The sequence below is a fragment of the Rhipicephalus sanguineus genome, chromosome 5 (genome assembly GCF_013339695.2).
Source record: "Rhipicephalus sanguineus isolate Rsan-2018 chromosome 5, BIME_Rsan_1.4, whole genome shotgun sequence".
Classification (NCBI taxonomy): Eukaryota; Metazoa; Arthropoda; class Arachnida; order Ixodida; family Ixodidae; genus Rhipicephalus; species Rhipicephalus sanguineus.
The window spans coordinates 106,926,118-106,952,072 of NC_051180.1; the positions used below are offsets into that span (position 1 = coordinate 106,926,118).

Genomic DNA, 25,955 nt, shown 5'->3' on the forward strand with positions numbered 1-25,955 from the left:
TTTGTACCTTGTTCAAATGCTCGCGCATGCGGTCATTAGCGCACCGCCCCGTTTGCCCGACATAGTAACGCCCGCAAGAAAGTGGAATCTTGTATACAACTTCTTGACAACATTCAACAAACTTCTGCCTGTGCTTCTTAGTGCATCTTCTTTTCTTCTCTTCTTCTCGGTTGACTTGCTGGCACAGGCTACCAAGCTTATTTTGGGCAGAAAACAACAGCCTAACGCCTGCCCTGCTGACAACTTTCTTGAGATTGTGCGCGACTTTGTGCACGTACGGAATAACCGCAACAGTTTGCTTCGAGTTTTTCTCGGATTGCACAGCAGCTGAGCGCTTGTTTTTAAAGCCTGCTACGAGGCTTTCGGCAATGTTAGTCAAAAGCGTTGCTGGAAAACCTGCGAGCTTCAGGCGTGCTACTTGTGAAAGAAAACTTGCTTCAACTTGGTGGTCACAGGACCTGTCTAGCGCCGCCTTCATGCAAGCTCTTGCAATTCCGCGTTTAACAATCTTCGAGTGCGCAGATGAAAAAGGGAGAAGGCTCTTTTGAGATCTGGGCGCATAACTCCAACATAAATGGCTATTTGAGAACGAGAGTTCCAAGTCTAAGAAGCGCAGTTTGCTGTCTGAGGGATGCTCAGTGGTAAGTTCAAAAGAACTTAATTCCGTGAGGAACACGTCAAAAATTGTAGCAGCAGCAGGCTGCGCGTCAGAAGGGTTAGTGCTGTAAAAGATTAAAAAGTCATCCACGTATCGCATCACCTTAACCGTGCTCGTCTTACTTAGCTTGCTCTCAAGATTGCGGTCATAGCTAGCTAATAAAATGTCACTAAGAACAGGGGCGATGCAAGAGCCTATGCACACACCTTTCCGCTGTATAAAAAGCTTATCTTCCAAGCAGACAAAGGTGGATCGCATATAAAACTTTAAAAACTCTAAAAACCTGTCCACAGTGATTCCACTTGCGTTTTGAAACCTAAGAGCCCCATATTTGTCAATACAGTTGCTAACTTCTGTACACACATCTTCCTGAGGCAACGAATAATATAAGTCCTTGATATCCACGGAAAAGGCACGCACGCCCACTGGACACTCATCCCGGAGAAAGGCCGAAACAGTACCTGGCGTCCTTATGAGGTAGGGGTCGTCGACATCAAGGAGGCACAAAAACTTTTGCAGAAACACTCCCACTTCTCGTTGCCAGGTTCCGCGCTCAGAAACAATGGCCCGGAACGGGCACTGTTCCTTGTGGGTCTTGGCGCTGAAGAAAGCCGAAAGGCTGGTCTCTTTGCAGGCCTTTACGGAGGATGCCAGTTTTGCAAGCCCGGCATGGTATTTCTTGTCAAAATACCATGACGAGCGCGCGCGCCTCATTTCAGAAGCTTATCACATCTACAATAGCGGCGAGGCATGTGTAAGCTTCCCCTCGATTTCCCTCCTTCCGAAGGAGATAGAATTCTTGTCTCGTTGATCGCCTTACTGCCTCTGCGCAGGCTGAGTTTTCTGTTTTTTCATTACGTTAGTGGTGAAGTATATTTATGCTGACTGAAGGAATAAAGCACATTTGGTTGTTAGTCAGCGCCGTCGTCTCGTGTCCTTTCTTGTCCCGTCTTTTTAGCGCTGTTTCTCACCCGTAATCATGAACCAACCAGCCCAAATGCGTACCCTTCTACAGTTCATTTCTACTACATCGGGCTCTTTTTCATCGTTCGCGCCATTCTCGTGTTTACATTCTTCAGTCGTCTGCATCAATCTTCTCGCCACTGCGACTTGTAGAGCTCGTCTCTACGCCTACTCCCTCAAGCATTCCTACCTGCCGCCGGAAGTCGCCCTTCTTTTTGGGGCATTGAAGCCTTCAGAAGGCCACGTGAAAAGAGTGTGCCGAATTTTGAGGTCAGAAGCATGCCGACAAGTACGCTTCTACACTGACTGCCTGCAGGTTGTGAACCGCAACGAACTGCCTTTCCCCAGTGCCCAGAAGAAGTTTCTTCAAGACCTGCGACTGGCGTCTCAGACTGCCGACTTCCTATGGGGCAACGTAATAGTCCAGCTGCCTAGGAACAAGCATCGTAGTCCAGGGCAAGGTCAAGAGGTCAAGGTGCTCGGAGATGCCTCGATCCCGAAGAACGTGGCTGATCTTCTGAAGCTTGGGCCGAAATTTTGTGAGCACCCTGATCTGGATAAGACAGAGCTGCTCAGCCTGGTGAGAACAGCTGCTGGCAAAGCAAAAACGGACGAAGCTGACAGGTGTATCAGAGAAGGCGTTGACTGCCTGCCTCAGCAGGTTAAAAAAGGCAACAGAGGTAGGCTTCGCACAGCGGTTACCGTTCTTCGAGAAGCGGGGCTGAAACTGCTCCTCTCCGACAAAGAAGGAGGATTCGTCGTGTTGCCTCGAGGTCTCTACAAAGAAAAAGCAGACGCGGCCATTCTTGGTAACTTCAACGAAGTAAAAGGAGTGGTTCCTGCGAAGGTAAAAACAAAGGCCATTCAACTATGCGAAAAAGCCGGGCTTGCAAAACTGGCATCCTCCGTAAAGGCCTGCAAAGAGACCAGCCTTTCGGCTTTCTTCAGCGCCAAGACCCACAAGGAACAGTGCCCGTTCCGGGCCATTGTTTCTGAGCGCGGAACCTGGCAACGAGAAGTGGGAGTGTTTCTGCAAAAGTTTTTGTGCCTCCTTGATGTCGACGACCCCTACCTCATAAGGACGCCAGGTACTGTTTCGGCCTTTCTCCGGGATGAGTGTCCAGTGGGCGTGCGTGCCTTTTCCGTGGATATCAAGGACTTATATTATTCGTTGCCTCAGGAAGATGTGTGTACAGAAGTTAGCAACTGTATTGACAAATATGGGGCTCTTAGGTTTCAAAACGCAAGTGGAATCACTGTGGACAGGTTTTTAGAGTTTTTAAAGTTTTATATGCGATCCACCTTTGTCTGCTTGGAAGATAAGCTTTTTATACAGCGGAAAGGTGTGTGCATAGGCTCTTGCATCGCCCCTGTTCTTAGTGACATTTTATTAGCTAGCTATGACCGCAATCTTGAGAGCAAGCTAAGTAAGACGAGCACGGTTAAGGTGATGCGATACGTGGATGACTTTTTAATCTTTTACAGCACTAACCCTTCTGACGCGCAGCCTGCTGCTGCTACAATTTTTGACGTGTTCCTCACGGAATTAAGTTCTTTTGAACTTACCACTGAGCATCCCTCAGACAGCAAACTGCGCTTCTTAGACTTGGAACTCTCGTTCTCAAATAGCCATTTATGTTGGAGTTATGCGCCCAGATCTCAAAAGAGCCTTCTCCCTTTTTCATCTGCGCACTCGAAGATTGTTAAACGCGGAATTGCAAGAGCTTGCATGAAGGCGGCGCTAGACAGGTCCTGTGACCACCAAGTTGAAGCAAGTTTTCTTTCACAAGTAGCACGCCTGAAGCTCGCAGGTTTTCCAGCAACGCTTTTGACTAACATTGCCGAAAGCCTCGTAGCAGGCTTTAAAAACAAGCGCTCAGCTGCTGTGCAATCCGAGAAAAACTCGAAGCAAACTGTTGCGGTTATTCCGTACGTGCACAAAGTCGCGCACAATCTCAAGAAAGTTGTCAGCAGGGCAGGCGTTAGGCTGTTGTTTTCTGCCCAAAATAAGCTTGGTAGCCTGTGCCAGCAAGTCAACCGAGAAGAAGAGAAGAAAAGAAGATGCACTAAGAAGCACAGGCAGAAGTTTGTTGAATGTTGTCAAGAAGTTGTATACAAGATTCCACTTTCTTGCGGGCGTTACTATGTCGGGCAAACGGGGCGGTGCGCTAATGACCGCATGCGCGAGCATTTGAACAAGGTACAAAAACAAGCTACAGATAGTCAGTTATCTCTTCACTGTAACAGTTGCGGTTGCCATCCATCTTTTAACGATGCCACTTTCTTGTCAAAATACCATGACGAGCGCGCGCGCCTCATTTCAGAAGCTTATCACATCTACAATAGCGGCGAGGCATGTGTAAGCTTCCCCTCGATTTCCCTCCTTCCGAAGGAGATAGAATTCTTGTCTCGTTGATCGCCTTACTGCCTCTGCGCAGGCTGAGTTTTCTGTTTTTTCATTACGTTAGTGGTGAAGTATATTTATGCTGACTGAAGGAATAAAGCACATTTGGTTGTTAGTCAGCGCCGTCGTCTCGTGTCCTTTCTTGTCCCGTCTTTTTAGCGCTGTTTCTCACCCGTAATCATGAACCAACCAGCCCAAATGCGTACCCTTCTACAATGATAGCTTGTCCATTTTCTTGCATAATGAAGGAGCACAGGTGCAGCAGTTAATTATATGTGTTATTGTTTTCTTACTGAAATTTCGATGTCATAATTAATGTTTCCTCGCAACCTCACAATCTGAATGAAGGTATACGTGTATCTGTGCAGCTAACCATACACAAATAGTTTATGAAGCCCAGTTTTTATATCCACATGTCGCTGTACTAGACAGCTGGCATGTGTTCCTGGAAAGTACTGGTGAAAATCACCTTCTTGCCCAGCAGGTACATTGCCATTATTATTAGCCAACATTGGCATAAATATGATTTGCCATGGTAGTGCATGGTGGCATACTTGTTGTGTAACTTTAATTTTATAACTAGTTCGTTTCATTCAGTAATACGCAGATAGCTATTTTAGGGATGTGATTGATAAATAATCAAATACAAGTACAAATTACATAAATTTTTAATCGTTTTCCAACAGCTCCTTAATTTGTTGCAAAATAGTTGGTGATTTGTAGTCATGATTGGTAAATTATTTCAATTTGCAGGCTGATTCAAATAAATAAGAATATTTAATTTACTGTTCTGTCTTTGTGAATATCATACACCCTTTTGAAAAGGTTTTCATGCTTTCAGACTTTCATAAGTGTAAATATGCTAATAAGGAATTGTATAACTGGCACCTATTGTGTCTTCATAAGCAGCGCAGGAACCACAAGACATATAAAATTACTGCATCTATTTTTACTTGCACAGATACATGTACTTTTTAGTGTTAGGTGTCTAACATCTGTGTATACCTTTGTCACACAAATTGACTAACCCATTGCATTAAGCCAACAGAGAAGACCTTTAGTAAATACAGCAAAACTTAAAAATTGATGCAAATAGTACTGTAAAACTTTTGTCCCTGTTGTTCACAGTACTTGGCGCTCTTTAAAATTACAATGGCCAAGTTTGTAGTTTAAATGGTGTAATAAATTGCCAGCGCAGCCATTAAAAAACATGCCACCGACTTTGAGTTTGTAATGTAAAAGGCAGACATTGTTTCACATTCTTTTTTGTGCCTTTAGAGGAAGTGGCAAGCATGTGAACTGATTAGTTACTTGAGTGATCTTAAAGCTATAATAATGTGTGATGCAACAAAGCAAATAATTTTTTAAAAAAAGGGAATGAGTCGGCTGCAAGCAATACACAGAAGGTGCAGGTTGGCAATCTGGTGAAATTAAGTGTTAAAAAAAATACAACTCAAAGAAAACTTGCGTACGAACTCTGTAGCTTCTTGCTGGAAGTTTTTCCTTGCAGTTGCACCGTTTGTCTTCTGATAGCAGCAGACGAATAGACCTGCCATGGGAATTGTGTGCTTTTTAGTTGCCCTTATGTGCAAATGCTGTGTTGTCACTGTGGTGACCTGTGGTCACAGTGTTTGTATACTCGTTGTTGTTGTTGTCACTGCTTTGCGACCATCTTAAAATTGAAATCCTTTTTTTTTTTCTTTCCCCTCTCTCTATGTCTTTCTCTCTCTCTTTCTCATCTTGCATCCGCCTCACACATGTTCTCCCACTTGGCTTTTTTCCTCTTCCTCCTCCCTCCTCAACATTGCCTCCTATTTCTTTTCCCATGAAATCCTCGAAACTAGTGGATCTCCCTGAAATCAAGGGCCCTCATCGCAAATTTAGAGCCCTGGTCTCTAGTGTCTTAGGTAGGCTTCACCAGATTTTTTTACTTACACCCCTTTTCCCTGCTCCCTTCTCTTACGCTTATGCCTTTGCTTGCTGCCGGGGCTTTGCCTGTGACAGGTACTGATTAGTTAGTGCTACCTTGCCGATCACAGTCGAGCGAGGTCTTGCTCTGGCACTGGAAATTTGCACTTCGCTCTTGGTCTCTCTTGTCAAAGCCACTCGCTTACATCAGGCCCGCTAGGCTTCTCTCCCTCTTTTTGTCTCGGGATGCAAGCTTTGTGTCCCAGCTTGAGCCTTGTATGCAGGGGCATGCGGGTTATTTTTTCAATGCTTTCGCAGTAGCTGTCTCTTGCCTGCTTGGTGTTGGCGCTGCTCTTATCACTATGAGTTTGCCTCAACTTTTAGTGTGGAGTTTCTGCTAGTGGTAATGGGTTCTTCTTTCTTTGTGTGTGCGCTCTGCAGTGTGTGCTTGGCCAGTTATGTGCCAAAAGAATGGCTTTACTTTACCATTTGCCCAATGGATGATGTTTGATGTGTTTAGTTGCTAAAAAAGATGGCTTTAGTAAGCTGCTGCCATACTGGCTTATGTGTGGAGTGGAGTGGCTGCATGTCATAAGACAGCTGTACGAAATTTAGTGAATGGTTTCAATATTTAGGAAAATGACAGTGGTGTAGTGTTTTGTGTTCTGGTAGCATCTGGTATACGTGATAATAGTGAATGCGTAACTTTGTTGCAATGTGATATTGAAGATAATTGTTCAATGCTGCTAGCTCTAAGCATTTAACTGTAGTCAAGGTGTTTTGTGCTTGAGATTTGCAGGTTGTACACACTAACGCAATAGACGCATAATCACCTTCCTGTATTAAATGGAAAGTGCTCATTCTTTGGCATCAGCCGTAACATTTGCAACGTGGACTCTACGTTACTCAGTACTGTACGTCATTTCATGAAGGCATTCATTCTATCTTTGGGGGACACAGCAGTTACATTTCGCTCATTTAACTTATCATAGATAGAGGAAACTAGTACAAACTTAAAATTTTAAGCAGAGGGGATCTTGATCACATTGCTACTCATAAGGTTTTGGAAAAAAAAAAAAGAGAAAGGTTTCGTTACCATGGATTGGTTGCCATCCTGCTTTTTTCATAGAACATTTTTTATGCTGCATTACTTTTATTTAGGATGAAAGCAACGCTATGAACATGATATCAGCCACACGCAGTGGATCTCACCTCAGTATAGAACCGAATGTTGCTCTACCACATGAGACATAAGCTGCCTGACACGAACTTGATTCCACACCTTGTAAAATGTCACGCAAATAGAGGTGCAGTAAAACCTCGTTAATTCGAAGGCCTCGGGACCGAGAAAAATATCCCAATTAAGCGGGATTCCCAATTATCCGAAACAATGCGAAATCAATGAAATCAGCCAGAAAACGTGATATACGGAAGTCACACCTTTATTGTGGCAAGTCCGCCTACTTGGAGAAAAATTCCTCCATGCGTGACTGATGCGTTCGGTAGTTCCCAGCACTGAAAGTCATATTTTCCAGCCTGTCAATGAGGCGCAGTATCTCAGCCTCACCGGCGTTGCACTCGACGAAGCTGCGCACAACACTCAAGGCATCGATGACATCCGCCAAAGGGGGTGCTCGGGAGGGCTCGTCATCGCTGTCAACATTAGAGGCCGAATCGGTCGATCTCGCAGCTATCTCGTTGTCGATGTCGACGCAACACGTCTGCACTGTCCACTCGACATTTGCGTACTCGGAGAATCCGATTGGAGTGCACTCCTCGTCCTCCGCGTGCAAAGCCTCATATCGAGCGCAGAGAGTCTCCTCTTCTTCATCAAACGGGCAAGTGACAGCGGTGACAGCACACTCTCGGAGGTTGCCTCTTCTTTCACAAACCCGGCGTGCTCAAAACACCGTCGAATAATGGTGGCCTCCACCTGCCTCCATGCGTGAACAATGAGGCAAATACCACCGAGGAGGTCAATGTTATACTCCTTTCCGTTGTCATAGCAAAGGAGCATTCGCTTCAACAGATTGTAGCGATATATTTTCCTGGCATGGTGTATGACGCCCTGGTCCATCGGCTGCAATAGCGACGTCGTGTTCGGGGGTAGAAAGACCAGCCTGATTGCCTGCAGGTTCTGAATGTCGCCGTGAGCTGGGCAATTATCGACGACGAACAAAACGCTGCGCCCTGCGGCCGCAAACTTGCGGTCAAGGTGCCGCACGTATTCTTCAAAGAGTGCAGCCGTCATCCAAGCTTTCTTGTTGTTTTTATAGATCAGGTCATCCTTGGATGGCAGTCGTGCATTTTTGAAACAACGAGGCTTTTCTGTCTTCCCAATAACAAGCAGTGGCAGCTTGTGCTCACCGCACATGCTTGCACCAAACAAAACAGTGATTCTATCTTTGTTCTGTTTCCGCCCCTTAATGTCTGCCTCCTTCAAAGCGAACGTCTTCGTAGGCAACATTTTGTAGAATAGAGCAGCTTCATCAAGGTTGTAAACATCTGCTGCTTCGTTCTTGGCGAGTTGTGGAGCCATGGTGTGCTGCTTCTAGCCGTCGACAACAGACTGATCCGCGCTGCCACTCTCGCCACAAACAGTCACGAATGTCAGGTTGTTGTGCTCCTTCCATCGGCAAAACTACCCATTGCTGCATTTCTCAGAATGTCCAAGTTGCAGCGCCAGCTGGTTGGCCTTCTCACGCAATATGGTCCCATTGACAGGAAGGTGTGCTGCGTTGGCTTTCTGCAGCCAGTCGATCAGAGCTGCTTCAACGTCAGCGTACGTAGGCGGGCGTACTCGTGTACGCTTTGACGAGTGCGTCTTGCTGTAAGCATCGTGAATTTTCTCCTTATTCTTGATGATGTTGCACAGCGTTGACAGAGGCCCGTGGTGCTTTTCGGCGAGAGCCGTTTTCGACGCCGTCGACTTGCTGGCCTCTTCAATTAAGCACACCTTTTCGTGCAGGGACAAGCTCTTGTACTTCGGCATCTTCCTTCCAAGCACACCTCAATCAACCAATTCACAGGGAAGACACTCAAGCGGAGACAGGAGACAAACGGAGCAGTCGCACCGAATCGCACAATGCTCGCCAGCTGACATCCAAATGACACAAAGACTCCACAAAACATTCACTTTGCTAGATGTTCGCTAGAGTGGCTAACATCGCTGTTGAGAAGATGATGATCATGATCGCAACCGCACGCATCGCCGTCTGGCAATTGCTCAAACATGACGTCTACGACGTATTTCCGCTAAAAAAAAGCATGGCCTTCGAGATCTGTACATAAAAAATAATGCGTATGTTTTAGTTACAGCCTCCGAGATTCACAACACCCTTTGCATATCTCGGAAGTCGCGGCCAAGTGTGCCAATAAACCGGAAAGTGGCAGACTGGCCGCACCAATTATCCGGTTAAATTTACATGTAAAAATTTGGGACCGCGCAAATAATACAAATTATCCGGGATTCCCAATTAACCGAGTACAAATTACCGAGGTTTTACTGTACCAAACTTGCTATGCTGCCTCTGAAACCTCTAATGCAGTACATTGCTGCACAATGAAGATCACAGAGGCCCAGGCACGTGCTCTTAGTTTGGGCCTTGCACGACAGATCCTACAAAGCTGCACGTCAGATGTCACTTGGACCGTCACTATCGTGGCTTTTAGAAATAAGGAATGGGCAGAAAGAATCCTATTTGCTATCGGAGATGTACAGTTTAAGTTCTAACAGGTCCGCATAAATTATTTTGAGTGCAAGAGTTCACGAGTGTTAGTTGCAACTTATTGTGAAGTTATACAACGCAGTCAAGATGCACTGAAAGGCTCGAAAGAGAGACGAAGTTACAATCAAGCTTGCTTACATTCCACTTCAACATTATAGGTTTACAGAGGCGTCTCACGTAGCCTGAGTCACTTTGGAACGCTAAACCCCACAAACCAAACCAACTGTTTAAAGAGTTAAGAAGTGGGAAAAGGTACTTGTACAATACACTGAAAGGCATTGAAGCAACTCTCCCATTATCACCAGCAGTTACAAATTATGGTGTGTTGTGTGTTTGCAGTGCCATCCTCGCACAATGAATGAAGAACTCGAGCTGTAGATGCAAGCCACCTGTTGGCGATGCCAGTTATTTTGCGCAGTTTGCAGTATTTAAATGCAAAACAGGTCCTAAAAGAAATGGAAAGAAAAACGACGAATCAAAACTGCAGTATGCTGTAATTAAGCTTGGGGCAACCCACTGCACTTAGCTCATTCGGCTTATAAAGGCTGGAAATCTGGTGTATCTGGTAAAACAGCATCAAATTATTCTTGTTCCCTACCAAGGCAACGTGGAAAGCGAAATGCAAGTTCTACCTTTCACCTTGTAGAATGATTTTAGTTTAGAATAACAGAGCTGAGCTACTAGTTGGTAAGTATTCATTTTAAAGAGACAGGGTGTGCAAACATGGACGCAAGAAAGAAGTCAAGACACCACAAACTCCGACTAACAACTGAAGAAAGGCACAACAGCATAAAAGAAAGAAGGCACATAAACTTATCTGCGCATGCTTATGCAATGGGCAAACCTGGTATCAATTCGGCACGCATGGGGGTCTACGTGAAAGACAACTGTTAAGGCATTTGATTTCATCTTTATGCAAGTTAATCGACGGTTGGCTCGCACATGTGCTACCACTATTCTCGATATGCCATGCCTCAATCATCAGGCGCAATGATTTTAGTGCAGTGAGTGAAATGGTTCGAAGCGAGTAGTGGTTCACACGGCAGCACCACTGGCACACATCAGCACGAATATCTGGTATGGGACAGCTGGGAAGACCTTTTTTCAATTCTATTTCCACTTGTTGCAAGGTGAACTACCTTTTACTTGGCATCACCGCAGTGCTATTATTCCATATCGTTTATTCTCATCGGCACTGCCTCATCTGGCTTGCAGTCTTCATTCACCTTTTGCTGTGTTAATTACCTTCCCTGTCACATGTGAGTTGACGTTATCTGCACTATTTCTACTCCCCAGTTGTGAGCTCAGCTCTTGTTGGTGTACAGTACAATCTATTTTAAATGCAACCTGAAGGGACCAGGAGTATATGCTCCGTTCAACGGAAGTTTCGTTTACTGAGAAAGATGCATAGGTGTGCAGCAGTGTTCAGGAACATTTGAGGAGCAATTCTGTTTAAGTGATTCCCGATTACGAAGATTCTAGTGTATTTTGGCATAATTTGGTACAGAACAAAGAACTCTTCAACGTTTTCAGTTCATGCTTTTACCAGGTGCAGACATGCAGTATGCGGCACTTGCTTCCTGACAGGGATGCACAGGGGCTCTTTCATAGTGTTCTGTTTATTCATTATAAGTTAGGCTACTTGCCTCATTACATGAAACAAGTTAATTAATGTAAGGAAGGAGCCTGCATAGCTGTGTTAGTCAGGTGCCTTTCAAAGCAGCTTTTGAAAGAAAATAGAAACTGACATGTGCAACAGATGTGTGCTAGTTCAAGCGTGGCACTTTCAGTCTAAAATGGGGCTAAGAAAGTGCTGGGCAGGGTTGTATATCTGCCACTCAGGATACCCAGGTTTAAAAAGTGACATTAACTGCTATGTGCTATATATTTAAGGAAGTTTGTGCAATGCCACATGAACATGCCTAATGGCATTGAAAACCTAACACCGTTTACGACATCATGCATTCTCACAACTCATTCAACCAAATGAGCAGTTACAGCTGTATGCAAAAGTATATTCTGAAGTTTATCAAATTCTATATAAAATGTGCGTATCAATGTTTTTAGTTGTACTTCGCATACATTTTCCCGCAAAATAGTTTTTCTTACAATACTACAATTTAGAAAACAAGTGGCTGATTGCAAGACAAAGCTTGCTGAACCAAGACACCTGGCTGTGCATTTGTTGGTGTGGGGCTGCCACTTTGTTATTATGTCGCGTGCAATTATTTTGAATAACTTATATTCGATTTTCAGAACATAACGAAAGGCGCAGCCGCTAGGTAGACTTGGTCACATTTGACGCATTATAACTTGTTAGCAACCAAAATAATGCAACGTTTTTTAATGCAGAATGGTAGATGACATCCTTCACTTCAATCAGAGCAATTTTTTAAAATTAAAAATGGCCTTTTTGAGAAAACTATCTTCAAGCTTCGCTGTTTTTGGCAAATCACTTACGTTACAGCCCAATTACTGAGTAAAACAGAGCACGATAAAACCATGGAAATTATTTTTTAAAAAAAGCGCAAATATCAAAGTTAATATGTACCGATTTTTATTGTCCTCACTTTAACGTGTTTGCAGCAATAAATGCCTGCAATTCAGGTATTTTGTGCGATTTGCCATGTTTGTGATTTTTTTCTTCAGAAGTGCTTCGACAAGCAAGAGAAATAATACACTCATAAGATTGTACTTCACTTGTTCTTTGAGAGGAATAAGTATTTTGACCAAGAAGTGCACCGTTTTTTTCCCTAGGTGTGCTCAAAATTCAGAAATCGCGAAATTGGCGGAAAAGTGCTTTTGCACCCAAAATTTATATATATATTTTTCAGGCGAACAATTTTTCTTTCACAAAACTAACTTCGAAATCATTGTTCTAGGTCTAATGCCTAGGCCTACAGTAAATTTCTTCAAAATCGGGAATGCCGACCTGGACCTCGTGTTCGATCTTATCTGGACACACCCAGCACAGATATTTTTTTAGATTATGATGAATCCTGTTTGGCTGCACTCTGATAGGGCATTATCCAGTGCCCAATTTTAATACTTTTGCATATTACGTTGGTAACTGTCAACTCTCCCAACCCACGGTTTTAGCTGTATGGGTGGCTGCTATGTTACAGTAACATCTATGTATTTCATGTGCATTTAAGCATACATTTTGTGTGCTTCATTTCATGTGTAACAGGTAATGTTACAAAGGCTAAATGCTTCCGTCACTGCTTGCATTTGCAACCAAGGAGTAGTTCATAAAATCTTAAAGGTAGTTTTTCTTTATGAATTTTATGTTGTATTCTTATGTTATGTGAAACATTATACTAACACAAAGTCTCGGTGCACTTTTATTGTGAAATGTTACACAGTTATGGCGTGGAAAGTTATCACGGTCTTATTACCACTGAACTTGTGTATTGACACATTTGTGCGACCAGCAGCCTGCCTGGAGGTCATGAAATAGTGGCATTCACCAGCCCGTTTCTCTGAAGGCTGCGCCATGCGTGTAAAAAGTTTACTAGTTCATTTATTGTTCACACCTTTTTGTAGAACATGGGTATCAGAGAGGGAAGCCTTTTGCATTATCGAAGCTGTGTGGCTGTCCTCTTTTCGATAACGAAGGTTGTCAGTTAGATATGATACTCCGAATTAAAGAGAAGAAAAACTCCAACCCAAATTTATTTGATACCTCAGCGTTTTAGAGCCTTACTGGCTCCTTCTCCAGTGGTGATATGGAATGAGGCGATCCACTGCTTTTGTGTGCCCTTGTCGCTTTGACAAACATGTAGACAGGCTCGCAGATACTTTTCATAAACGTTGGGAGTGAATGGTCGGAAGTGTACCCATTGAACAATTGATATTACCTGGTGCCTGCCACACTGCACTTCTATCCTCTCTTAGTTTTCTTCAACACTTTATACTGCTGCTGTGTGGTGAAGCGTATCCAAGCAAAGCGGTGAAGTGCACTTGTAGGGGTGTAGCACAACACAGTGTACAGGCGTATATCGAACGTAGAGGTGAACAGGACTTAATATACACACAGCACAGTGCTCTACTTATGTGTGCTATTTCCTAGAGGACTTCACAGCTGTTCAATGTAGCAATGTAGCAATAATTCTATATGTCAGGGTTCAGCTGTATTTGTTAAATGTACTGTTTGAGCAGGCTAATGTGGGGAAAAATGGACAATATGACTCGTTGGAGGTTAGGCTAGAGGCACTAGAACATATATTGCATGAGTGTGTGCTTCAGAAATGAAAGAAAGTGAACCTAATATTCAAGACAAGGGTGTGGTTTGGCAAGTCAAGAGCATATGTTGTAGTATTTAGTGTTATGGAAAGCCATAAAAGCAAGCTTTTTCTGTGGGTGATAAAGAAGGTAGCTTGCTTGCTGGACATTTGATTGCAAGATGTGCATTATGATGCATGTGCCACACTGCATGACTAGATGCTCTTTTGAGTAGTTAACTGGAGAGCAATTTGTATTTCACCTAACTAGCTAACTTATACATAGTGTGATCCTTGTTCATTTCATTATAAAATGGCAACCTTGCCTTTATCAACAAGTATATAGTGAAGCATGGTCTAAAGTGATTTTGATTACTAGCCTGCATTGGGCTTTTGAGTCTACATTTTTTACATGACGTCAGCGACTTTAGTAGGACTGAGTGTCTTAGTGGAGATAGGTCTGTTGACTTAGCAGTCTCCAAAAAAGGTTTTGGCAAAAACTAAAAATGCTGTCTCATTGCACTTGTTTAAAAGGGGGCCTTGCGATATCATTTAATCTTAACGTCCCAATGGGCTTTATAGCTCTGGTTCTAGGGTGACTGCAAAAGGTATTAAGAAAATTGGTGCAGCCCATAAGAAAAAGAGGCATACTGTTTTGCTTTCCACTCGTTAACTGAAGATTCATATTACATCTAACCAAACACACCTTTCATTTATATAGCAGCAAGTTCAATTATCCCCACTGTGACCTTCCCACCACAATTTATAGCCGCCCCTTTTTGGCACACGTCACTGCTATATTTAGAATCGTCATGTGCAGCACACAAGTCATCACAGTGCTGTGACTGACTTCTTGTGATGCTTTGATGACAATACCCAAGGGACATTCGTGTTCTGTTGTTGCTCAGAAAGTGGGGCAAAAGTGAAAAAATTAAAATTGTATATGACATTGTTAGGCCTCTTCCAGTCATCTACAACTTACCCTATCATGAGTGAGCTGATTCCATTTCATGCCTGTGAACTTAATTTAATCAGGGGATCATTGGGAGAGACGTCTTGCAGGGGACATAACACAGGCTGATGATGACGATGAATATTATTGTTGTTGTTGCTGCCAATGCATTTGGGAAGCTACAGCAGATAGTTCGAGCGTGGTTTTGCAGTTATGGTTCTATGCGTCTTAGTCTACATCACTGTCACAAGATGATGTCATGAATGCTGCTCTGTGCATTTGTGTCTCCTTTGTACGAGTTGTTGGTACTCAGCTTACTAGCAGATTAAAAAAAAAAATTGTAATGAATTTCTTTCATATGACGGAATTGCGACAGAAGGTGCCGCAATGAAGCTGAGTGCTACATATCCTGTATGCTGCATGCAACCCGTCTGGAAGAGCCTGAATCGTTGGCCAGCCCAACATGATATGGAGTGAAGAGCTTGCTTTGTGTAAACCATTGGACCAGGCACCTTTGGTGTCGGTTTTAAGCATTTTTAATTTGCAGTGCAAATCCGAGACCAATTTAGCAGCTTTAAAAAAAACTTAAAGGATATGTTTGTGTGGGAAGTCATGACTTCATGCAGAATGAGCAGCTAAGATTTATGTGTTGTGCTACATGTGTCTCACCTGTGCTGCTGAAAATGGAGCAAGTCAAAATATTAAAATACCCTGTAGTTTTCACTACCGCTGAAGCTTTGCCAGACCTTATGATAAGTGGATATGAAACGAATACATAATGTATAGTTTGCATCACAGGGCCCCCTTAAGGCTGTGCAAAGCAGAAAGCTAGCTTTGTTTGAAACAAAGCACTAAAATAAACAGGCCGCACTGAATCCTGGCAAATATTGACGAAAGGCATAAGTATATTTTCAAGGTTAGCCTAATTTTGCTTATTAGAGCCGGTTGTTATAAGAAATCGTAGCTTTAATTCCAGCTAGTCTCAGCACAAAAGTGTTTGGATTGAGTTTGCTGCATGCTGCCTTTCATTTGAAGAGTTATCTTTGCGTTGCATGCAGAAGGTCTGTTGTACTAACCACATGTAGCAAGGGGACTTTGGGAAACCTACTGCTGAAAGCTGTGTGAATTACTGTAGTCTTTTATGGTTAATTGTGCAGTTATGCTGCCACTTGCGTGAGAGTGTGTGCAGCTGATTTTTGTCTCAAAAGACTCGTTTTGCTTTTTACATGCTGGTGGACCAAGAAGTTACATAACGGCCGTGTCTTGTGAGCTCCATTTTCCATAGTTTTTTTGCCCTCTCTCCTTGGGCAGAGGTATATTCGAAACTTTCTGGAGCATCATTCCTAGTGTGTAGAAGGCTGCACGAAAGCCTGCGCTTCTTTTCTTCCTATTGCTTCCACTTGGGACTTCCATATTTACCAATTCGCAAGTTTTTCTTCTTTCTCTTGCTTCCTTTCTCGCTTCGTTTACTTGATTCTTCGCTTCTTTACTCGTGGAGGCCTCCTATTCATTCACGTGATTTTGCTTATCATGCCTGCATGCTTCTCTCACATTTTTCGCACAGCACTGAAGCACTCACCTTCAAAAAGGAAAGGAGCTCCAGGGAGAACACGTCAGGTTTCAGCCAACGAACAGGATGTCATCAAGGAGGAAACGGAAGCGGACACATCGCCAGGCAAAGATCAAGGTATTTGTCAATAACAAAGTTGCTTTTATAGATGACACCTTTTGCAGTGTGACCCCAAGAGTTAACTCATTTGTTGTAGCGCTAACTGAATTTAATGCAAATAATACATAATTCTGTTGTGGACGGTTAGTCTGTGCTGTTGATGTTTGGTTTGTGCTGTGAACCGTGGTGCCGAGCTTTCACAAAGCTGCAGACAAGTGGGCAGTAGCTGTTGGGCCAGGAATGGAACTTAATGTTTTCAACCAAGTATGACCCAGAAAGTGCAAAAACCACACTTTGGTGTGTGTTTTTTGTATGTGTGTAATGAGAACACAGATTGAGAAACACTGCCCACTAAGAAACACTGCCCTGTAGCTTTGGCAAAAGGAAAGGCACTCCTCGATACAAAGTGTTTGATGTAGTTCGTTCTGGTCAGGCAAGGTCTTAGCAAACAAAAACGGAGCACTTGCGTAGTTAGAGATCTCGAAGAAACAAACATATCTGTTTGTTCAAGGGTGGCCAAATATTTTCTCCAACGTTAACTCCGTGTTCTGCTTTTAGTTGCAAAGATACCCCTCGTGTATTACATTGCCACTGCTATTTGTTCGAGTGCATTTTTTGTGTGGTCGGGAAGCGTTCTGGCCCTTCATGCTTGTGCATCGATTGTGGCACGCGTGAAGCTCGCAAGAGAAGCGGCCCGATCGTGCTTGACGAATGGAGGCAGCAGCAGCAGCCTTAGCAGCGGCCCCCAGTGAGCTGCAGCGGACAACGCCAAGCCACAACGAGGGCCACTGCTGTTGCTGATGCCACCGCCACCCCCTACTGCCAAGTCTGCGGTTTGAACGAGATCTCTGGCCCACTCGTGTCGCTCGCAGGGGACAGCTGTGCTTCGTGATACTCCTCCTGCGGACTCGATTTTTGATATCGCCTCTTACCTCTCGCGGCGACATGTGTGCCCATTGTTGCCAGTTGTTGACGCAGTTTGTACCAGGTCGCCGTTTACGGTCGGGTCGCCTAACGAAACAGAAATGTCGTGGCATATTTTTATGCAAGCTTCGCAGTGTGTAAACCGTTCGTGCGTAGCCAGGCACAGCTTAGATTTGTGTAAATGTGTAGCAATGTACGTTGCCTGATTTAAGACTTTGGCTTTAGCGTTATATGTGTCTGCCAAGATGGCAGGCCGAGAAAAACTTGCTTGTCGTTATTTAGAGAATTTTTCACTTTGGCACTATTTCTTAGTAATATATGATGTCGTTACTCTATGTTGTGAATATTTGAGCACTCCTCTGTTTTTGTCTTACTTGTGATGATGAGCTGTTGTCTAATCATATTCTTCTTTTAGATGTTCATATCTGTCCATATTTTTAAGTGTAAAATGCACTTAGTTAACAATTAGTGTTGGGTATGTGCAATTGTACAATGTTACACAGTGGGCTCTAAGCTCAAGAGTATACATTTAGCCGGTAGGTCTGACATTTCTGTGAAAAAAAAGTTAACAGACCCAGGTGCAGAGATATCCCCACTTAGAGTTTGTGGCTCCAATACACAGGGGCAATTACAACTAGTGTTTCTATACATATGAATAGTTCTGTTTGCCTTGCTGAGGCTTCTGTTTTAGAAATACTTGTCTTAAGGAACAACTATTTTATGTGCAAGGTCACTTTGTTTTACAGTACTATGACATTTAAATGTGCAATCCCCGTGCGTGTTGTTCACTTATTCTTATTGTCCATGCTTGGTAGCTGTGTCTTGGTATGCTTGTGTAGTATGTCGTCCTATTGTGATTTCTTTTTTTTGGCATTTATAAGTGTTATGAAACATTGTAACATTTACAGTGTTCGACTTGTTACTACTTAAAGCTGTTACATGCTCTTGCTATTATGCAGGTATGTTACATTATTAGCACTGTCCACTACACTAATTAAATAATGCCTACAGTAGGTGCCAACTGAAAGTACTGCAGTGTGCCTAATCTTATCACGACATACAGTAAAATCTTCAAAATTCAAGATCAAGTTATCCAAAATTACGTGTGACTTGCATGATTCAGTCAGTCTTTGTCATAATTTGAACAGCCAGAGCACACAGTATGTTTTTAGCTTGGTCTGTAACTACCAAAGCTAGGCAATTCTAACTGCTCTTGAACTTCTTGCCACTAGAGCTCATGTTTAAAGCATCCCTCTGTAACAGTGTCACACCTGATTGATGGCAGTTAAGGATGCGAAAGAACTGTAATCATTCTGACAGCTGTCACTTTTAAGCATACTGATCTGAGGGTACAACATGTTTCTCAACAAATCTCACTTTTGCTGTGGAAGCACACAACCGACACGATGCCCTCACCCAGAAAAAGTGATGACCAAAATATTGACTTGCCAGCCAGATACTCGTCATTCGCCTCTGTGTATTTGGACAATCAAGTTTGGCCAATATAGGTCAAGGTAATTTGGATACATTCAGTCTGGCCAAAAGCCCAAATGCCCACTCTGGAATATGACTGTGGAGCGTAATTCTGGAATATGAGTTCAGGAATATGATTCTGGCCACTTCAAATCACCCAACCAAATATTCTCATAACAAGTGCTTAACATAACAGTTTAGTAGACAGGCACTGCTTATATGTGTGCCTGTTTAACGAAGTTTCATGTGTTTTATCCCCAAGTTATCTGGGGTTTTATTTCTTTAATTCGAAAATCTAATTGGAATATATTTTTCTGCTATGTTTATAGAATTATCAAGGTTTTACTGTAGCGTCAATTATGTGCCACATGATTTGTACACATATGCCACTATATTTACTTATGGTAGAGTTACCTGTGTGGACGTAATTCTCATTTGTAGAGGTGGCCACTTGCGAATGAGACGTACGAAGTGATATAGTATAGTACCAGTGTCTAGACGGATTTCGTCCAATAACGTGATGTCAGTTGCCTCCGGAGCAGCCTGCAATACACAGTCTCATTTGGCACGTGTGACTCTATGACAAAGGAGGATGGACAGGGTCGTTCGCACAGCATAGTGTCGTCAGCAAATCCATATAATTTTATTTACAGTGTAGATAGTAGTTCGTTTCAGAAACTAAAGATGCCGAGTGACGTGCTGATCCCCGTGGCGTTGGCAATCGCATGAGCTTCTGAGCAATGATTTCCCTGCTTCAGATCATTATTTCAGCGTGCATTTATGAAACTTGATTTCTGTGTAGAAATATTTGAGCAGTACGGACTTCTGGCTATTGAAACCTTGCGCTTTTCTTTAGTGTGTTATGTATATTTGACCTGCTGTTTCACATGGCAGCATCCTGTGATGATTGATGGCACGAAGGCTTGTTAGCGTACTAAGCGTTTAAGCCGCAAGGTTTGTGGTTCTCGTGCAGAAGTGTCCTTACATATGTATAATTGTAAGAGTCACAACGCATTTATTTTGGACTTGTCATGATCTTTCCGCTCCCTTTATCACAAACAGTGTGGACTGGCAAGTTTTACTTGGAAGTGTTTTGAACCTCTTGTTTTTTTTTAACTATTTATGTTCATTTTGAAGTAAGTATCCACTCACAGTTCGAGTGACTGGTTGATGCCACATTTTGAGTCAGATTTAAGCAGGAGTCTGTTTCTACTTTTTTCTGTGGTTTCTCGAGTTGAGGCATCTTGCATAGACAGACAGTTCTCGTTGTAATATTTGTTTTTATATGTAAGATTACTTCGCAAGTCCTTAATAAAGCTGTTTTCTACACATAAAAAGATGCACTGTCCATTGTTCCCACTCTGTTGCTGAACTCTAATGGACTTAATTGCAGCAAAATGCATCAGCTCAGAGCAGGTTTAGTCCAGTTCTATGCTATTTTATACCGACTCCCTTAACTCCTACACATTCCCAGAAGCCTTGTCACGTTTTATAGTAAGCACATACAAGTTTTCAGAGGCATAATTCGGCATAAATTTAAGTGCATATAGTGGAGCTCTTTGTTTTCTTTTTGAGCACAAGTCGAAAGTGAAAGATGTTCTTGGATTTCGCGGGCACATGAGAGCGTGCACGTATGAAAGCCTTCTTAAAGCAAAAGTTTGATTGTCTCATGCTCCCGATTTGCAGATGCTGTCTTGTAAAGTAGCCTGGTCACTGGGTGTATGTGCTGATAACTTGAGCCAGTAAACATGCGACTCTTGGCATAATGAGATTTTTTTTCATTATATTACATGTTAATAAAAATTGCTTTGTAATTGCATCATTAGAATTATATTTACATGAGTTTACATTTCGTTTGTGTCACTTTGTACAAATGTTTCCGTCATTAGCATAACATTTGCTTAATGGGGCCCTGCAACACTTATTCAGCATCATCAGTAAACGCTGCCATTCGGTAGTCAAGGCACCTCAGAACACGTGAACAAAACATAGTGCAGCACGCAGCCTAGCATTTACAGTTAATTTTCAAAGTCAGCTAGAAATTGCTCAGTCCATGGCCATTGGCTGATTTGAGCATAGTGAGCTGCATAGTTACCATGCCCGCCACAGGATGCCGCCACGTGCCCACACGCTTTCGCAGTCACACTGAAAGTAAGCCATGTGTTCGATGAAAAAGAAAGAAAGTGCTCATGCTGATGACGCGCACTGACGAACGGATGTAGCTTGCCCCCTTGTCATCCCCCTCCCTCTGCATAGCTTTCAGTGCACTTGCTGGTACGAAAGGAAAAAGAAAGCACTTAAAGTGTGCGACAGATCCCCGTCACTCCGCTCGTACTTGACGGACTCTAAAAATTTTGCGGCAGCCAATTCGTGCGGCAATAAACTCCTTGAATGAAGCCATTCGATGATTACTTGGAAAAGTGTGGCAGGGCCTCCGCCTCTGCTGTGGGAGGCAGAGAATTGCTGCCGCCGGGTACCTACCGGTAAAATAGGGACAAGCGCACTTCCGGCCTGGTGCTCGGCAGAACGAAGTTCATAGTTGCTTGGGAGGGCACCCACCCTGTGGGAAATTGGCGGCATGGGACCGCCAGACCTAAAAATAAGGTCACCCTTTTTTTTTTTTAGCATTTACACGAGCGTCAAAGGAAAGGTTTGCTTTACGCTTGACTCTCGCATAACCATGTGACCTGCCAAATTTTCTCATGGTTGTTTTCTTGGATAGTGTGGATCATATTCAGAAGCACGTGACTGCCCTAAAAAGGGATAAAGTTCCTTTGTGAAAATGTCTTGGGGCATTTGTTTCACAAGGTACGTGACTATTGTAAGTGGCAAGGACTTTAACCACGCATGTAGAATCAAGACTTGCTTAGGTGCTTTGCTGTCCACGTCAAATCATTCTTCCTTAAGGTATGTTGCATAGAAGAAACAGTAGCATCCATAGTACTAAATAACTAACCAAGATGGCTACAGACATTGGTTACTTGTCCGGCTCACTAGCAGTCTCACAATAGCCTGTGTATTAGATGCATGTATGAGTGCGTTCTGCCGCTGTTGCACTACTTCCAGAGTTGTGTGAGAGGTTGTTGCTGAAGACTGTGATAATGTGGAATTCTGCCTTTGCCCCCCATTCCCTTCCCATTCCTGTTCACTCTCGGCAGACTCAGACTTGCCATCATCTGAGAAGAACTCTGTGTTCAAGTTCAGCGATGCGGACACGGCAGCCATGATGAAGGAAGCTCTGAGCTTGTCTTCGCACCCCGCTGGCACAGAGCGGAGCAAATCCAACTCCGAACATGTGTCAAAGTCGGTTGTGCTACGTTCGCCTGCCACTGTTGTCACCATACGAGCCTCCGAAACAGTCAGGTAGTGGGTCTGTTCTCTTTGACACTTAACTTTTGGGGTATTTCCTTGCTTCGTTTCATGCAAAGCAGGCAATGCTGCAGAGGCTAGCACCGACTCTTACTGTAGTCTGGAGGTAGCTTATTTTGTCGTTAAGATGGAGGGTATGCTTTCTGGTATCCCAAAGCTAGTGACAGCATTTTTTTTTCATTTCCCGAAATTGAGAATTTTCCCTACATACCAGCCTTCCCAAAGCCCATGTATCATGCTTTGGATGCACATAAAGCAAACTCGGGTGGTCAAAATTAGCATGGTTTCCAATCACCGCAGAATGCTTTGCAGTCAGATCATGGTTTTCACATGCCTCAAGAGGCTGAGATGACAGCGTTGAGCTGCATCAATATTGTCACATCAGCTGCTGACATAAGGCATGTGCAGCATACAGAGACATACTGCATAGAATACACTAATACTACAGTGTGCTAGTACATATGCTGCCTAGTGTCTCTGCTCAACGCTGCACTCACCAGATCATTGCCTCCAAGGTGGGGCTGTGTGCACTGCCAGATATTGGATGCCATGGCCAACTATTCAGTGAACTGCTTCGCTGACATTTGCTGCATAGGGCACGATTAACGATGAGTTCATAAGCAGCTTCATATAAATTTAATGAAACCAACAGAAAATAATCCAAGGAAAACATATGGGACATCTGTAGTCTTTTTTTTTTTTTGCAGTCTAATGTTTTTGACTTCAATTGAAAGGAATTAAAGTGGGCAAAAACCACTCTTTCTGTCTGTGGGATCTGAACCCACAATTCGCAACATTCAAATTTGGTTGTAGGTTCCGATCCTAGCAACGGGAAGAGTGATTTTTCGTCCACCTTAATTCCTTTCAATTGAGGTGAAAATCGTTACACTACAGCTTTTAAAAAACTACAGATAATGTCCCCTACGCTTTCCTTGGCTTGTCTGTTGGTTTCGTTATTTATGTCTAACAAAGAAACGAGCCTCTCGAGCAATTCCACTTCTTTGGTACTCTCATGTAAATCTAGGCACCAACATCAGTTTTAGTTGTATCGAGGTTTAACTTTAAGAAGTAGTAATCCTGCAGACAGCGCAGAAGATCAAAAACAACTGCACTAAAAGAAATGGTTAAGGTGAGACATTGACAGCCGTGCTACCTGTGTAGCCTTTGCATCATTGTCTGCTATAATTGTGAGACGGGAGGATATAGGGTTCCATCTGTGTGTAACACCTGGTGTTGTGCGGTGTGGCAGCGTGAGCTCCCTGGGGCCATCTGCCGTGCGCAACCTGACGTGGACTCCCCCCCACAGTGTGGAAGGCTCTACCCCCACGCACACGGAAGGCACGCCTTCATTCACAGAGTCCAGTTCCAGCGGAGACATTGGTGAGCACTCGAGCTGTATCTCACGGTCTGCATTATGCTTGTCACACTACCTTGCTCACCTCCTGCTTTTTTGACTTGTAGCTGTAGACGTCCTTTTCTTGGGAAGCTGTAAATAGTGTGCTGTGTTTGACCGGCATGGATCGTTACAGCAGGCTGCTAAGGTGCTTTTTGATCCATAAAAATCTGGATGATTAATTTGTCAGTGGCAGAAAAATTGCCATAGTTGTCAAACAGGTTGACAAGTCCTACAGCTCTGTTTTGCCACTCTATGAAGTCAGCCCAAGACTTTGCAAATGCTTAACTACATCATATGCAGTTCATGCTATACTCTAGGCCTTTCAGATGCTTCACTCTATACATACTTAGGTCATCTATACTCTCTACTCTATTCAGCACATGTTTTTGTATACTCTGTATCCTCTAGAGATGCCAGTCATACACAATCGGCAATGGCTTGGACACAGGCTGTGTTGCTTGCCACTGTCTGGCTAACATTGGATATTTACCCAGATACTGTGTCAAAACTGTCGTGTAACTCTCCTGTCAAGCTATGTTGTGTAAAGAAAACGGGGAAACTTTTCACTTGTAGCTGCAACCATATTCGGACCTGTAGACCTGTGCTGACGGATTTTGTTTGAAACACGATATGTTTCCAAATGGCTCCGGCTGACACTCAGTAAATTACCTAAATCAACCATTCTTACTAGGGGCTGGTCAATTATAGTTATTTGTTTCTTGCAGCTTGCCCAACGACGCCCCTTAAAAACTGGATGAACAAGGGGTCGCAGCCTTCACTCGGTGACTCACAACAAGGGCTACACGACAGTGAAACGGTGAGTTATCACCCATCTCTCTTATACTCATCACTGCTGTTTTACAGTGACTGCACCTTGTTTTGTCATGCTGAATGGCATTTTGAAAAATGTGCGCTGCATTTGTGCACTGTGCGGTAGGCTGCTCAGCTTTTGTGAATGCAGTGTAGTGTCTATAATAAAGCCCTAAAATTAGGTCCTCTTGGCTTTGTGAGAAAGGAATGATATCAGGGTGATGAAATAAATTATCTGCACTTCTGTTGTAGAGGTCAATTCAGGTTAATTTTTGAAAACAGAAGTAGATTAGGTTTTTGACGTGAGAACCTCGCTTTTTAACAGACTTGGTTTATCTGTTCACCATCAGAATCTGAAAGGTCACATGTGTGTAACATTTCCAGTCCTAATAAACGTAAGCCTAGGTTGTCAGAATAATCTGGTCTCTCACTGTGGCATACTTCAGTCATATCATTGTTTTAAAACATGAGATGCCTTTATAAGAAGGTATGGCATGCAAAAGTATTAAGTCAATCAAAGTGCGGAAATTCTTTCTCACCCTAATTTTACTAAATCGCTCATTCAAGCGAAAATGCTGATTGGTTGCCCATAGCATTTCAGAAGTCCCTGCACATAAGAAAACCTTGGAACACTGGTTTTCAAGCCAACTTTTAAGTCTCATCTCCGTCAGCGGGAAAAGAAAGCTGACTTTAGCTTCGCGATTCTCGGTGTTGACAAAGACGCAGTTCCCAGGTTTTGGACGTGTTTATGTAGTACCACGTCCACGAACGTTTGGCATGAAGTGATGTCTTTGTTCTGACGTATATTCTGAAGTCTTCCAGTTTCGTGCTGTGAATGTCGACCTTATGCATTTCACCTCACCTTCTGTAATGGGTGATGTACCTTGCAACATTGCAGCATGAATGAGGTTTATGCCTGGTCTCTGCTGCGCCATATTTTTTTCTACGCCTTTTAGTGTTGCACTCGTGTCACGTGTGGTGTGAAAAATAAGGCGTGGCACGTTTGCAACTGCGCGTATTTCTGGGTATTGAATAGTTAGTTTCCCCTGGAGCGCTATATCGTCTCGTGCTGTTTCATTCCAGAAGCTTTATTCCATTATCCTGAACCTTAAATGCACATGCATACCAGCCTTCTGAGCATGTCTGTAGGTGTAGGATGGCATCTTATTTGCAAGCTGTTAATGCATAAAGGGCACTACAAAAGTGGCGAGTGCGTTGTTCCTTTGTACGTTATGTGCCATCGTGCTTTGAAACAGCATTGTGGGAGCAATAGTCAGTAGTAAAATGCATGCTTTAGACTCCCTGTGCTAAAATATTTTCGCAGCGAGTCATCTTATGGCTCAGAATCTGCTGTAGACAGCATGCTCAGATGAGTCATGCTTAACTTGTTGCTCACCATATTTGCTGACACAGTATCTTATAGTGCGACTCTTATTTCAGGTAGCAAGAATCTAGTATATTCTACATTGACTTCCCTG

The 25,955-nt window shown here is 43.3% G+C and overlaps 1 protein-coding gene across 10 annotated transcripts in view; it reads left to right on the forward strand.

Moving 5' to 3' along the window:
• Positions 1-25,955, forward strand: part of LOC119394093 (phosphatidylinositol 4-phosphate 5-kinase type-1 alpha) — a 96,945-nt gene that overhangs the window by 53,892 nt on the left and 17,098 nt on the right. For 5 of the 10 annotated variants that reach the window (XR_005184053.2, XM_049415619.1, XM_037661327.2 and 2 more), the window contains exons 13-17: positions 5,870-5,932; positions 16,401-16,523; positions 22,061-22,265; positions 23,521-23,651; positions 24,393-24,484. Coding sequence is in view for 9 of the 10 variants with exons in the window: in XM_049415619.1 (XP_049271576.1) it covers positions 5,870-5,932; positions 16,401-16,523; positions 22,061-22,265; positions 23,521-23,651; positions 24,393-24,484 (614 nt within the window). In the remaining variant the exon portion in view is untranslated. Of the gene's footprint in view, positions 1-5,869; positions 5,933-16,400; positions 16,524-17,182; positions 20,240-22,060; positions 22,266-23,520; positions 23,652-24,392; positions 24,485-25,955 lie in introns of those variants that run through there. The other 5 variants (XM_037661334.2, XM_037661336.2, XM_037661335.2 and 2 more) reach the window with 4 other exon arrangements.